General features: G+C 43.1%; 1 protein-coding gene across 3 annotated transcripts in view; it reads left to right on the top strand.

Annotated features, from left to right (window-relative positions):
- Positions 1-13670, top strand: part of UBE2F (ubiquitin conjugating enzyme E2 F (putative)) — a 67002-nt gene that overhangs the window by 33248 nt on the left and 20084 nt on the right. For 2 of the 3 annotated variants that reach the window (XM_066999804.1, XM_066999805.1), the window contains exons 8-9: positions 8846-8878; positions 10540-10602. In XM_066999804.1, the coding sequence (XP_066855905.1) occupies positions 8846-8878; positions 10540-10602 (96 nt within the window). Of the gene's footprint in view, positions 1-7433; positions 7827-8845; positions 8879-10539; positions 10603-13670 lie in introns of those variants that run through there. The other variant, XM_066999803.1, reaches the window with a different exon arrangement.

The following is a 13670-nucleotide window of genomic DNA, read 5'->3' on the forward strand; positions in this document are numbered from 1 at the left end:
CCACTTTATGCCCCTGCTGGGACTAGCTGGGTAGTTTGCTTTTCTCCTCTTTTAGGTCTGATGGCCTAAGCTGGACTTATCAAGGTGGAAAGCGAATAGCTGACTTTAATTCATTCAGTTCTCAGATTTTTACTTTACTAAAGCTACCAGCTTTTAAGTAGATTCCTGCTATGAAGTAGTAGTATTGCTCTGTCTCTGACACCCTGCTTTTTGTACCCTCAGTAGTTCCAATTTTGGACTTGAAAGTGCTTTGGTAGCTCCTGTTATTCCCCAACAAATATCTCCTTGTGCCTTGTTCACCATGGCTATCATCTGCCTGGTTAAGGCAGGCCCCCCTGGCGCTCAACAACTTTCTCTCAAATGCTTGTTTTGACTTTGCTGTGAAATTATCTCGGGCGATTGATTTAAAAAAAAAAAAAAAAAAAGTGGATCCATGTATTGTGATTGCCTAATTGGTTCTAAAAGTCAAGCTGTTTCTTCTGCAATTATCTCCAATGAGCTACAACTGGAAATTGGTCAGTGACTGATTTATGAACCATAAAAATAATCAAAGCACTTACGTGCAACTCTGACTGCGGAGGGCTGCGCATGGTAATGTTAAAATCAGTGTTTTAAAATTAATGATGAATGTTCAAAGGAGTATTTGGTCTTTTTTTTTTTTTTGAAACCCTGCTCTGATGTGGCTACAGTGGGTTTCAAATAACTGGAGAACTATTTTCTGTAGGGTTTTCATGTTTGCTGCTAGGATGCATATGCATTTCAGTTCTTCATTAAGGTATTTTAAAGAGCTGGTTTTGTTGTGTTTGTGGCACTGCTGTCAATAGAGATAAGAGCAGGAGTGGGAATCATCAAGGTTTTCTTGAACTCTTGCTGTGCAGACAGCTTTTTGTACCATCCTGTAGGAGAACAATACTTCTTTTCAGCAATTAATTTCCCATAGCTTCAGATAACAGGCTAAGAAATATGTGTTATTAGATAATTAATAAAAAAGGTATTAAAGGAATTAAGGCTCATTTGAAATTAACTATCATTATTTGAAGTTTGTCCTTAAGAGGTTTGCTTATTTAATTAGCATTTATTATTAGCTGGGAAAATGTCCTATTTATATTTGTTCTGCCATTGTCTTCAGGCAGTGAAGTTATCGTATTTGAAATCACGCAAATGTCAAACTGTAGTGTCGTGGAGAAATAAATCAGAAGGTCTTGACTTAATTTTTCCACTTACCAATGTTTAAGCATAGTTTTAAAAGCTTTGGTGTAAGCACGAAGCTTTCATTCATTGTCTTAATGAAAATGGGTGGTCTGCTGTCAAAATTGTATGCAATTAGCGTAGAGGAGTCTTTTAAACTGACAATGACTGTCACTGCCTTCAAGATGAAGAGGAAAAGAGTAAGCCTGTATGTTCTGTGCTGTTCTAATTTAATCCTTGCTGCTGCTGCTACTTCTTTCTCAGCCAGCATTACGGTAATGCTGTTCGCTGTCACAGTGGTAGTATCACTCCTGATTCGTGTTGTGCTATTGATTTATCCAAATCCCAGCTTGCAAAGGGCCTTCCCGCTGTATGCAGAAGCATCGAAGCACCTGCTTGTGAAAGCTGCCTTCCTAGATGGAATATGTTCATCCCCTGTACTGGCAAAGCAAGGAAGAGAAATGTGCCAAAAGAAGAAAACTGGAGGCTTGGTGGTTGTACCAATGAGCACAAATGCTAGCTTTTACTGTGCAGGAGGATCAGAACGTAAAGCACAGCTTAGTAAGGAGATTCCCAATTTAATGAATCTTACAGCCAGCTTCTGGGATCTTCTTGGACGTGATTATCAAGGTTACAAACCTGAGCTCCTGGGAGATATGTATCCCCCTTTTTTTTTTCCAGGTATCTGTAAAGGAAAGGAAAGCAAGCCTGTTGGCTCCTGAGTGTCCCTGAGGGAAAGGGTGCTGGTCTGCTGCATATGGTCCCTGTCCCCACAGGTCCTGATGACAGCTTCCCTCAGAGCACTGGGAGTATTTGTAGTGTTTTCCCTTCACGTAGGCTGAAAAGAGCAGTCAAATAGACAAATACCTTGCAGTGTCATCTCTCCCCAAGCCTTGGAAATGAGCAGGGGTGTCCGGGTGTCTGCCTGGTCTGTCTGGCTGGTTGAAGAAGGGGATTTCTGCTGAAATTAAGGCTTTTCCAGGTCTCATTTTGAATGCAGTGCATCTGCAGGCTGTTGTCTCAACGTCCTGTTAGAGCCCACGGTATGTTAGCAAATAACACAGCATTTCTTCATCTCCTTCCCATGGGCAGTTCCTGATCTAGTTGCAGCTCCTGGTCTGGCTGCAAGCTGCCTGCCTTGAAGCTGCAAACTGCTGCGTGTCAAAAACAAAGCAAACTCCTTCAAACCTCTGCTCTCTTCTCATTGCTGCAACAAGGACAGAACCCCCAGTCGTGCTGCCTGATGTGTCGTTGCAGAAGCCATCTGCCCATGGTCTGCTGAGGAGGAAGAGGGACCAGAGGCAGGTTACAGCAGCCCAGCAGGGCTCTGTCCTCGTGGCATGCTCCTTGTATCTTCTGTGGTACTGGGGGCAATGTCAGCATTGCAGAAGACAACTCTAGGGAAGCAGCAAAAAAAACAAGTGGATAAATAAAGAAGAAACAGCAATTTAGCAAGCAGGCAGCAGAGGCAGGTCCAGAAGAGAGGCTTTGAACCAGTAAAGGGTGGGTGGATTGGGAAGGACCTAAGAGCCCTTTAGAGAGCTGCAGGTTGTCAGCAACCAGGATGGGAGGTGCACCGTTCTTCTTCCAAATATAAGAAGTGCCTTGGCCTTGGAGGAGCTCCAGGCAGTTCAGAGCCTTCTTTCCGGTATGGTTTGGAAAGTGTCGCAGGGTGTTACACAGTGATTTCTGAACATCTGGGATGGTCACGAGTTAGCTGGTTGTAGCTACTGCAAAAGGCACAGCTTTGTCACCTTTCAATGGTTCGTGTCTCCCTCTGTGAAGAAAGTCATCTAAAGGAAAGTGCAGTGCAGAAGATTGCTGTTTTTTCAATATCTTTGCTCTCTAAAGTGCTTAAAATGTCCATTGTTGTTGCTTTCACTATTTTCCCTTTCTCCTCCACCTCTAAAAATTGAATAAGCAGCAGACAAACACCATCAGACCTCTAGTGTTCATTAAAGAGAAGTTATAAACCTCTGAATATGGTTTTCTGGGTAGATCTGACATGATTGTATTTTTCTCAAAATAAGCTTTGGGAAGTTTTTCTGCAGGAGCACGTTGTGTTGTAGCTTGATTTTATAAATCTGTTTTACCAATTTTGTCAGGTTTGATTTTTCTCTCTGTACGTGCCAAAACCAGTGAAAATACTTGCGCAAATCAGTCTCCTGTGATAACCTCTGCTTCATAGAGAAAATTTCTGCAAATCCTTTTTCGCTCTTAAAGGGCTCTGGCATTTAAAATGTATTTAAATATTTGCTTTAAACACTGTTGCTGTTATTACTAGCGCTTTTTTAGAGTGATTCAGTAGGACAGTGTAGTACATTGTAAGCCTAATTAAACCGTGCTTGTTTTCCCCAAATTGTTGATTTCTAAAATGCACAATTTGTGTTGAACTTTAATCAGTTGAGTAGTCTGGTCTCCAGAGGGCGATCGCTTCGGCATACATAATCACCGTGGAGTAGTTCATTAAGAGCTCCCCTGGGAACAACTTCCCCCAGATTATCTGCTGGCTCCCGAGTAACCTTGGGGACAAAAGTCAAGGAGTCAAGAACAAAAGTAGGGGATTTTGAGCTGCCTGCTTGGCGATTCACAGCTGCCTTAGTCTGGGAGAGGAACAGACGATAATTGTTCCTATTTTCTTCCCTCCAGTATATTTGAGCACAGAAGCAGTCGTTTTCCAGCCTTCCTCCTGTTTTTTTTTTTTGTGTTTGCTAACTGGGGCAGCTCATGCCATTTAAGTTCCCCAAAGCCCTCCAAGTGAGCTGCTGTTACGGTTGGGTGGGAGGCGTGAGCTGGGGCTGGGGGCACATGAGAACCCACGTTGCTGTTGTGATTGAGGAAAGCTGATGTTCCCTACGTCCCCTTACTGCGGGTGGAAGCAGTGTTTTACCCGGCACAGGCATTTTGCAAGACATTTTAGCAGTGTTATGTGCAAGATTAGAGGAGCAGGACGGGGAGAGGCAATGTTAAAACATGAACTTTGTGTTTGGGAGACGACTGCTTAGGAAGGAAGGGTTTTTTGTTTTTTTTTTTTTTTTTTTTGGTGAAGCAAGAAGTTCTGCCATCTCTGGAATGAAAACTTGGTATTTTCTTAACCCCACTGATAAGTTTTGGGCAGTCAGTTACAGATTAGTGGTTGCAAATAGGTGGTTAGTCTGTGGGGAGAAATGCAGGGTGTTTGTGGAGGCGTGTTGAAGAGGCAGGAGTCCTACAAACCCTAGGGAAGGTGGGTCTGGGTGGGACAAAGGATGCTTGGCTTTGTAGGCTGTGATGAAGAGAGGAAGAAGAGCTGACAGAAGGTGAACGGAGCTGGAAATCGTCCTGGGCTGGTCCACAGGCAGACAGGAGCAAGCTGCCCCCTGGCTTTCAGTGTGCTGAGTTTGCAGGTGTGATTTTCCCTTTCCAAACGGTGAGCTACGAAGCCTGGCATGTGTTTTACAGGAGCTACTACTTCATTTTTTGAAGCCTCCCGTCAGACATCAGCTTGTTTAAATGACTGCTACTGCTGCTTTCATTGATCTGAATGGGTTAAACTGTTTGTACATAAAAAATGGTTTAGCAAAGGGCTTTAATTTAATTAGTGTAATAGATCAGAAATCCTTCTTGAATCTCTAAAGAAGTTTCTTTGATTGGAAGTTCATTAGCTGCTTTTGTCTGGCCTGTTCCCCGCTTAAATTGATGTATTAAATATACTTTGCCTGCTCAAGGAAAACCGTAATTTACAATTTACATGTTCGCTCTCCCTTCAAAAGAACTGCTGTGTGGTTGTTTTCCTCCAGACATCCGAAGCCGGAGCTGAACACTTGTCTCTGACATGGTTTCAATGGCATCGCTTTTGTGAAGTGGTTGTGAGAACTGCCACTTGCACATATTCAGTGACTAACTGAATTAGGGCCTCCTACAAACGCAAGGCTTGGAGAGTCCCCAGCCTCAGGAGAGGCTATTTCAAAGGCTGTACTTAGCGTTTTGCCTCTTTGCTCTTGAACTTTAAATGTCGCTGCAGCGGCGGATTTTTTTTTTCCCCTCATTTGGCATGCCAGAAATAAACCTGCGGGCAGAGATTTCATCTAACTTCTCCCTCAGATGCAATACAGAATTACCCACGAGTGAAAAGGGGCGGTTACAAAGGGTTATTTCCAACAGCCTGTTGATCTCTGAGCTGCTTCTGTTGGTTGACTTCACTGTGCTGGAGCTCAGAACGGTTACGGTGCTGGGAAAAGGATGCTGTTCCTTCCTTTCACCCTGTTTTGCTCACACTGGGGATTGAACCAGCTGCTCTGCTGGGCTCCTTAGTTCAAGTGGGATATTTGCAGCTCCCAATTAATGTAGCAGAAGGGAATTAAAACTAACACCACCCATACCTGCGACGTTAAGCACATGGAAGCAGATAGAAAAAATAATTGCAAAGAACACAGCCTCTCCAGTTTGCACTGTGAACATGCAGATTCCCGTGCTCGATTCGCTTTTAAAGGTGTTTTTTTTCAGAGTTTTGGGAGTGAGAAAAGTGTTACCGAAGCAGAGCAACATAAAGGTGTAGATCCTTAAGCTTTTAAGGCAACCCCAGCCCCACCTGTGTATGAGATAGTCATTAAAATGAGTACATAAAAACTTTCTGCTTTCAGAGCATTTCAGCCAGAAGTTCAGTCAGTGTTTGTAGCCAGGGCTGATCCTTTACATTAAAGCAGAACTGAAGTTTAGCTTATTTGAACTGTTAAGTCTGTTCTTTGCCTTGCAAATCTGTTCAGTCCGGCAGGAAAACATGAAGCGTTCGGGCTCATCTGCATGCAGCACGCAGCTCTGCCGAATTCCGTAATGCGAGGTGATTATTTCTGCAGTACAACAGTGTCAAGTTTTGCAAATCCTAAATACTTGTTTCACTGCTGCTCAGCTGTTCCACCCCACCTCCCTTTCTCAATACCCTAGATTGAAATCTGGGCTAGCCTCAAGCTCACAACAGCAAGTGTTGTTTTCTAGTAGTAATTTAGCATTATTTATTGTGGAACCCTGCAACGGCATCAAATGAATCCAGCAATGCCTAAAACTTGAATAGATGGAAACATATTTTAAGGATCTCACATGTAACTTGTTCAGTAAGAATAATAATACTCCTTTTATGCTTTTTGGTCTCTAGAATGGCTGTGAAAATGTACAGCACTTTGAAAGCTTACAGCCTTAGAGAGGTTTTTGCTATTTTGATGGAATTCTCTGCAAAGCCAGCTTGAATTAAATAAAGATCCTGAAGCCTTAAAAACAGGGTTCAACATCTGAGAATTTGGGAGCAATTTAGGGAGACTTAAAAATGTGTTTACTGAACGATGTGGGAGACAAAACTGATGAAAGTTACATTTCTGTCTTGAGCTGCAACATCTACTTGCGTAAGGTGCAGCTTGGGACTGCTTGTTTTGGAGCAGAACCGGTGCTGTTGGGGGAGGGTAAGCCTCCTCTTGGGGAGGCTCAGGGAAACCTGGGGCTGTAACACTTGGAAAGGACGCCTGAAAGGCAGGAGGAGGTGGGCTGATCAGGGTTTTAGAATCCATGTGAATGAGTTGCTCTTTTGGCTGGTTTTAGCCATGCTGGTAGGTAACAGTTGTAAAGGCTTTGCAACCCTGGCAGTGCCATTTTGGCATTCAGGCAGGATTTGGAAATGGGCGGACCCCAGTGCACTAGGGTGAGCTCCTTGTGCCTCTTTTGAATGTTTTCTAACACTCAGGATCCTCATTCTGCATGACATTCCCCAGCCACGGTCTGCTGCTACACGTTGTGGTTAAAAGACAGCCCTTAAAAAATTAATTTATTCTGGCTTCTTCAAGAGGAGGAGAGCAAATCACCGTGCTTTGGTGATGCCACAGCAGGACAGTGGAGTGGAAGCTGAGACCTTCGTGCCTGTCCTGCTCTCCGGGCTACCCACACTGCTGAAATCCTCCTCTGATCAGTGACTTTCCTCTTGCACCACTGTGCTGTACGAGTAGTTTATCCCTGGCTTTGCAGGGCAGGGGTGTCCTTAATGCCATGGTTTGCTAACCTCTGCTACGCCCCGCTACAGTGATTGTAGCTGAGCAACAGAGGACTGCAGTAAAGGACAAAATGAGGGCTTTCATCCCCTCTTTGGAGTAGTCTGCTTTCTCTTACTTCCCAAAAACCTGCCAGCAGGGTTGGTTGGGAGGAGAGGTGACTGCTCAGCACTGCAGTCTTCAAATATATGGGTAACTAATTTTAAGGTATCTTTGGTGTGCCCTTTTTTGCAGTTTGTGTCCATGCTGCCAGAGAAGATGAGTATATTTGAAAAAGTCACTGTCCTTGCCCCACCTGGTGGTTTCAGAAGCTCCATTAGGAGAAGACACAAACTAGAAATTCTCGGTGGCAGTGTCAGCTCTGTTGGGCAGCTTCGCGTTACTAAAAGTAGCTGCACTGAGCAGATTGTTTCTGCAAGATCAAAGGAAAATGGGACTGTAAGAGGCTGTTGTTCAGGTAATGCTGACATGGTGTTTTTTACATTAGGACATAACTGGATAGCATTTTCAGGGGATATGGATTTCTGTGGTCCACCACTTTCAGCTAATGTGCCCAGAACAAGAAACAAGCAGAAATATACTCATTTATTGGAGCTTTTTAGCCATGGCTAGGCACTTTTTACTTTGAGGCTATATTGTGAAGGGTACATCTTAGCCACGAAACAATTAACGTGCAGTCTTTGTCCCACTAGTGGAAATCAGGCAGCGTGGATTTTGTTGGTAGGCAGTCAAGTGCTAGCTGGCTGCGAGAGCAGGGCGTGCGGCGCTGATCTTGCACAATTGGCTGGTAGGTTTGAGCTCCGGTGCCCAGACTTCACTGGGATTTTGAAGTAGAGAAGTTTAGTTATGTTGCTGCTAAAGAAAATATTTTTTTCTCTAGAAAGTCTTGGAGTTGGTAGTGGGTGATCTGTTCGAGTCTGTTTGTGTAATATTAGTTCTTGTGCATTTTCTTAGTCTTTGAACCTTGTAATTGAGGATGTTGGCTCCTAGGTCAGTGCTAACGGACGTGTTTTGGAGATGCACACCCCAAAACAAGCTGCATTTGATGACACCAAATGAGGCAACATTTGGAGACAGTTTCCCCTGAAGCTTCCTGTTTTTAGCAACTGCAAATCCTCTCTATTCAAATATTTTTAAAATAGATGCTTAAAGGCAAGAAAATAATTTGAGACATATGCTCACGTGAGGATGGTATCACTCTGTGCTCATACTGAATCTCAATCTGTTTTCTCCATCTTGACACAGTTTCAAATATTTGTCTGACATAATTATAATTTTTCAATTTTCAGACCAAACAGCTACATTGTTTTATATGCGTGGTTTGAACTAAGCAGTGCAGTTCTCAGGTGGTGGCATATAAGGTACTCCTCTCCTTGTGCAGAGAAGCCACAGGAATAAGGCTCCTGTACGCACAGGAAGATCTGAACTTGTATTTGAATATTCAGTATTGGTTTTTTTGGTGACTTGTAAATATCAGGCATCCATGAGATGTGGAAGCTTTTACAGTATTTTCATTTAAGCTAGTAAAAGTCCTTAATCTAGATTTAATTTCTAGTAATTTAATGGATTAATATAAAAAATAGTTTGTCAGCTTGTTCAAAACACCTGAAATGTATGCCTAACTGACTTTGTTTTTCTTTTTGCAGGATGTTGTCTGGGGATTAAACTCTTTATTTACTGTAAGTAAATGAATATTTTGCATATCCAGTTTCCCTTTCCCTGCCTGCTATGGTTTCAGCATCACCTTATGTTGCCTCGTAAGGTTGTTGTTCCCTTAGACCTCAGTGGGTGTTGTATAAATATAAAAATCAGTTTGTGCTTTTGTTAACTGCAGGACTTGTGCAGATGGTCTGTAATGCCCATGTTTTCATAGATTTTTACTTTTGGTTGCAAATCTATTACAGGATATTTTGGTAATGAGTTACTTGGGATCTTCCACACGCTAAGAAATTCCTTCTGCTGCTTTGCCTGAACTAGAAATTCATCATCACTCAGAAAATTGTGTTGGTGTTCTGGTTTTTAAGAGTGATGTTTAGGGATTAATCACTGTCCTGCAGTCTCAGTGCTTTGAATACTTACATGCATGCTCAAGGGCGTGCAGGGCAAGCTTTGAGAAACTTGGCCGAGGAGCATCACCATGGGCTTTGTAAGCTTTGTTAGCCCTAGGCTGCTCCAGAGAGGAGTAAGTTGATTTAGGAGATCGGGGAACATTTGCCTTTTCAACAAAGAGTAACTGCATTTCACAGTTAGTCTCCCATTGCATGTTAAGTAAGTGGAAGAAGACGAAATCCAGCGGAGGGATAAAGAAGTCCCTTCAGTGGCAGAACTGCACATCCACATAATCCGTTGGGCAAACAGCAGCAGCGATGGTCACGCATCAGAGGCTGCAGGGGTTTCTCATGTCCTCTAAGAGCCATGCCTTGCAGCTTGCCTCTTGCATTTCCCTCCCAGCCTGCTTCTTAAAAACAACTTGTTTTCAAAAAGCTGGCTTTTCTGGGGAGAAGTCTGCATCTGTTAGTCGTGCAGATTCTTCTGCTGTTTTCTTGAAGCGGGTGAAAACCAGCCTGAAAGCAGCAAGCCCTTCTCACATGTGAAATGGTGACAGTCTTCAACGGGGAAAATTGGTTTAGACTGCAGGCAGAATAGGGGTTTTTGTGTTTCAGCATTGTTTTTGTGATGACTCACCTGTTAGCAGCAGCTTGCTTTCCTTTGCTCTTAACCCTTTCTCCTTCCAGAGTTAATATTAAGATGAAATTGATAGACCTGAGATTTATTTTGTCTATTTCTGCTCTCTGCGTCCCACATGTCAGCTGCTGGGTCTTTGCAGGCCCTTTCCTTCTGGGCCATGTTTTTCCCGTTACCCTAAAATTTCCAGTCTTTCAGGCTCTAGGTTAGAGAGAATGAAATTACTTTGCTACTGGAAGTGGCATTAAGGAAACTCTTCCTGCTTTATCACCAGGCTGTTTGCAGGTCTGAACGTAATTAGGGTTTACTTTACCCTTGAACAGAAATCAGCAGCAGTTGTGCTTCCTGAAACTTTGAATGTCCCTTAAAAATTTCATTTAGTACCATCTCTGTATGTGGCGTGCAGCCAGCTTGGGGTCGAGTGCCTTGCTGTGGTTGTCTTTTAATTGACTTGTGATTCAGTTTGCAACCACCAAATTTATTTGCGTTTACCTTTGGCAGGGATACCTACTAAGGCAGGGAGAAAATGGCACTGTGCTTGCTGGTCCTGTTTGCATTGCTTCATTTCCTTGTTCATTAGGGCTTAGGTTTTCTTGTATAATCACTGAAGAGGGTATGGGGGGAAACCCTATAATGTTTTCTGGTTCTTTTCCAGGATCTTTTGAATTTTGACGATCCCTTGAATATTGAGGCTGCAGAGCACCATTTGCGTGACAAGGTGAGTCAGTGGTTTATTTAAAGCATTTTGTTCCTAAACAGCTACACATGCTGTGCTCTGTGATTCCCAGTCAGTCCTTTTATAGCATTTCAGCTGGTACTTCAGGCAGTAGGGTGACTCAGTGTATCAGAGAGCAGATATTTAAACAAAAATGTGCTTTATCCGAGAAAGTAAACTCAATGTGGTCGTCTTACGTACCATATTACCTTATGGTCAACAATTTGAGCATCACATCCCCAAAATAGATGGTCTTTTGCTTCTTGTTTCTAAGATTTTCCCTCTAGCTGCATATGCTCTGTGGAGCAAGCGACAGTGAGTTGTTTTGGCACAGCTACATGAGCAGCCTTCAACTTAAGGGCCAGCAAGCATATCTCATTCTTCTCTGTCTCTACCAAAGTGCTACTTTTTTTCTTCACAAGCCTTAACGTTGCATGCTTTTATTGACCCATAAGAAGTCTGGACGTGTTGTGGATGTGTACCTCTCAGCTGAGATGGTGTGGTGGTAGAGATGAACAAAAGCAGTAACTTCCCCTGACATGCATCTCTGAAGCTGTATCACCGTGCATTATATGGGTGCTTACCTTCAGCATATCAAATTTACACGTGGCGTGGTCAGGATCACTCATTTAAATTGAACTCTTCAGATACTTTTGGCAAAGTTAACCTTAAAGACTGAGCAAATTTTCTAGGTAGGTATTGATTTGAAGAGTTCATTGAAAATGCAAATTGAAGCAGTGTACCTTATTTATCTTACTTGGATTGCAAGTTCATCTTTCCTTCTATTTTTTGTTTCAATAAGACTTTGTAGCCAGTCTGGTATTCATCAGCGTTTGCAGGGCTGGGGTGAGACTGTTAGCCTAAGGTGGGAAAAAATTGGTAGAAGCCTCTTCTGGAAGTGGTTTTATTTACAGTTGTGTTATACCACCTTGGCACAGAGTGCCAGGCAGCCTTCCAAGCTGCAAAGCGTGGAAAGTCTCAGGCAGGATGGAGCTTGAGGAACAAAAGCAGGCTGGTGGAGGTGGCAGGCTGAAGCACTATCTTTGTTTGCCGTGCCGGACTGAATTGTTCCAGCATCTTGCCAGGGTATATGCTCCTTGGGAATGGTACGGCTACGCACCTATTGCTGAGTGTCAAATCTGGCACCTGTAACTGCCAGAGGGAAGCAGACTGACTGTGTGTGGGTAGGTTTCGTAAGGAGTGATGCTCCCTAGCACAGGCTTGTGTCAGATCTTCTGAGGCTTTAGAGGCTTGCCAGCCCTGCGAGGCATCAGACAAGCCAGGCAGTAACGTCCTCTTCCCAAAGAATGATGAAGAAATCACTGTCCTGGATCCCCTGACCTCGCTCAGAAACTGGAAATCCTGGGAGCCCTAACAGGGGAAGAATGCAAGCTGCTTTTAAAAACACACCTTCCTCAGAAAAGGAGAGGCGAGCATTCAAAGTAAGTACTGCTGCTCTAGTAGCATGGAAGTTTTTTCAGACAGCAGCAGCTATAGAAGAAGTCAAAAGGAAATTGAGTGGTTTTTTTGTCAGTCTTCTAAGTTAAAAAAAAAAAATGCAGAGACTAATTTTTTTTATTTATTAAACTCCTTTGGAGATTCATTGCACTTATTCAGTTATACGTGAAATGTGTGTTCTACCATGCGAACTTTTTTTGGTGCTTATCAGAATTTAGTCTTCAGTGCACTTGGTGACACACACTGCTTATATTTTAACAGGTATTGTTCTGGGTTATCCAAAGCAAGTCTCTACAGCATCACGAAACAAAACTAATAACGCTTATCTGGAGAGAATAACTTATGCAAGGGAGAGAAATGACAGCTTTTACAATTAGCCTCAAAGGATATAATTGCAGCTTGAGTTAGTTTTTGTCTCTGTAGGGCATAGATGTCATGTAGTGGCTGAGCACTGCACTGGGAAGTGAAACTGCTGTGCGCCGTCCCTCTCGAGAGCATACTTGCAATGCACAATGTGATTCGTAAGAGAATTGTAATGAATTTTCCCTTAATGAATTTTCCCTGAGACACTCCTACATGCGTAATACAAATATACAGCTGGTATAAATGTAATATATATGTGCACATACGCCATATACAGGTAGGTATGCAAGTATGTCTGTATGCAAATAGTTCTGCATATGAATGGCTGTGTAGAGATCTTGTAAGAAAATCCCTTTGGCCGTTTGACTGTGGGACTGTAAAAGCCAAACCAAATGCACTTCGAGTGGTCTTTGTGGTTCTCCTGGAGGAGATGGCTGTTTCACTGATGCCATTTCAGATTGCAGATCCTGGGATCCTTTTGCAGGCATTCAGGCTAAGTGTGGCTGCTTGAGAGGTCAGCAGATAATGTGAAGCCTGCCTCTGGTTATTTACAGCGTGGAGCAGGAGTTTGTTCAGCTCATTGGGCTGGTGTTATGCCATCAAAACTAATGGCTTTCTTGCAGATCCTGGAAGAAGTCGTGTTTGTAGTCACATCAGAGATATCAAACCCTTACTGTTGATTTTTGGAGAGCAGTAGTACTGAGAATGTTTGCATTACAGACCGGGCTGCAAGGGATGGTTCTGATCTCTCCCTGCTTAAGGAACTGCTTATTTTTTGCATTAGATCTCTGGCTCCTACCAGAGCATATACTCGTAGTTGTTGAGAAAAGAGTCTTGATCGGGAAATTATACAAAATTCAGAGCTCAAGTTGTTCAATTAATGGCTGAAAAAAAAAAAAAAGAAAAAGAAAAAAAATCTTATTTGACCAGCTGTGTTAGTGCAGCTTCAGCTCCTAACCCTCAGGGCCTCCTTCAGCTCGAGGAAGGAGCTGTCAGCTACTGAGCCTCTTCCCCTGCAGGTTCTGTCAGCCACTGATCATCAAGTCACCTTGACATGCATTCTTCTTTGTTTCTACGGTTGTAATAATTCTACACTTCCTCCCCACACACTCTGCAAAACCTCGGTAACTTTTTGGGAGGCCATACAACAAACTTCAGCAGTCAGCATCCATTTTCATAAATGCTGCATGGAGATCACCTTGATATTCAGCCCTCTACCTCTGCATCTATAGATTACCTTCCGAGAGTGT

Source organism: Anser cygnoides, chromosome 6 (genome assembly GCF_040182565.1).
Source record: "Anser cygnoides isolate HZ-2024a breed goose chromosome 6, Taihu_goose_T2T_genome, whole genome shotgun sequence".
NCBI lineage: Eukaryota > Metazoa > Chordata > Aves > Anseriformes > Anatidae > Anser > Anser cygnoides.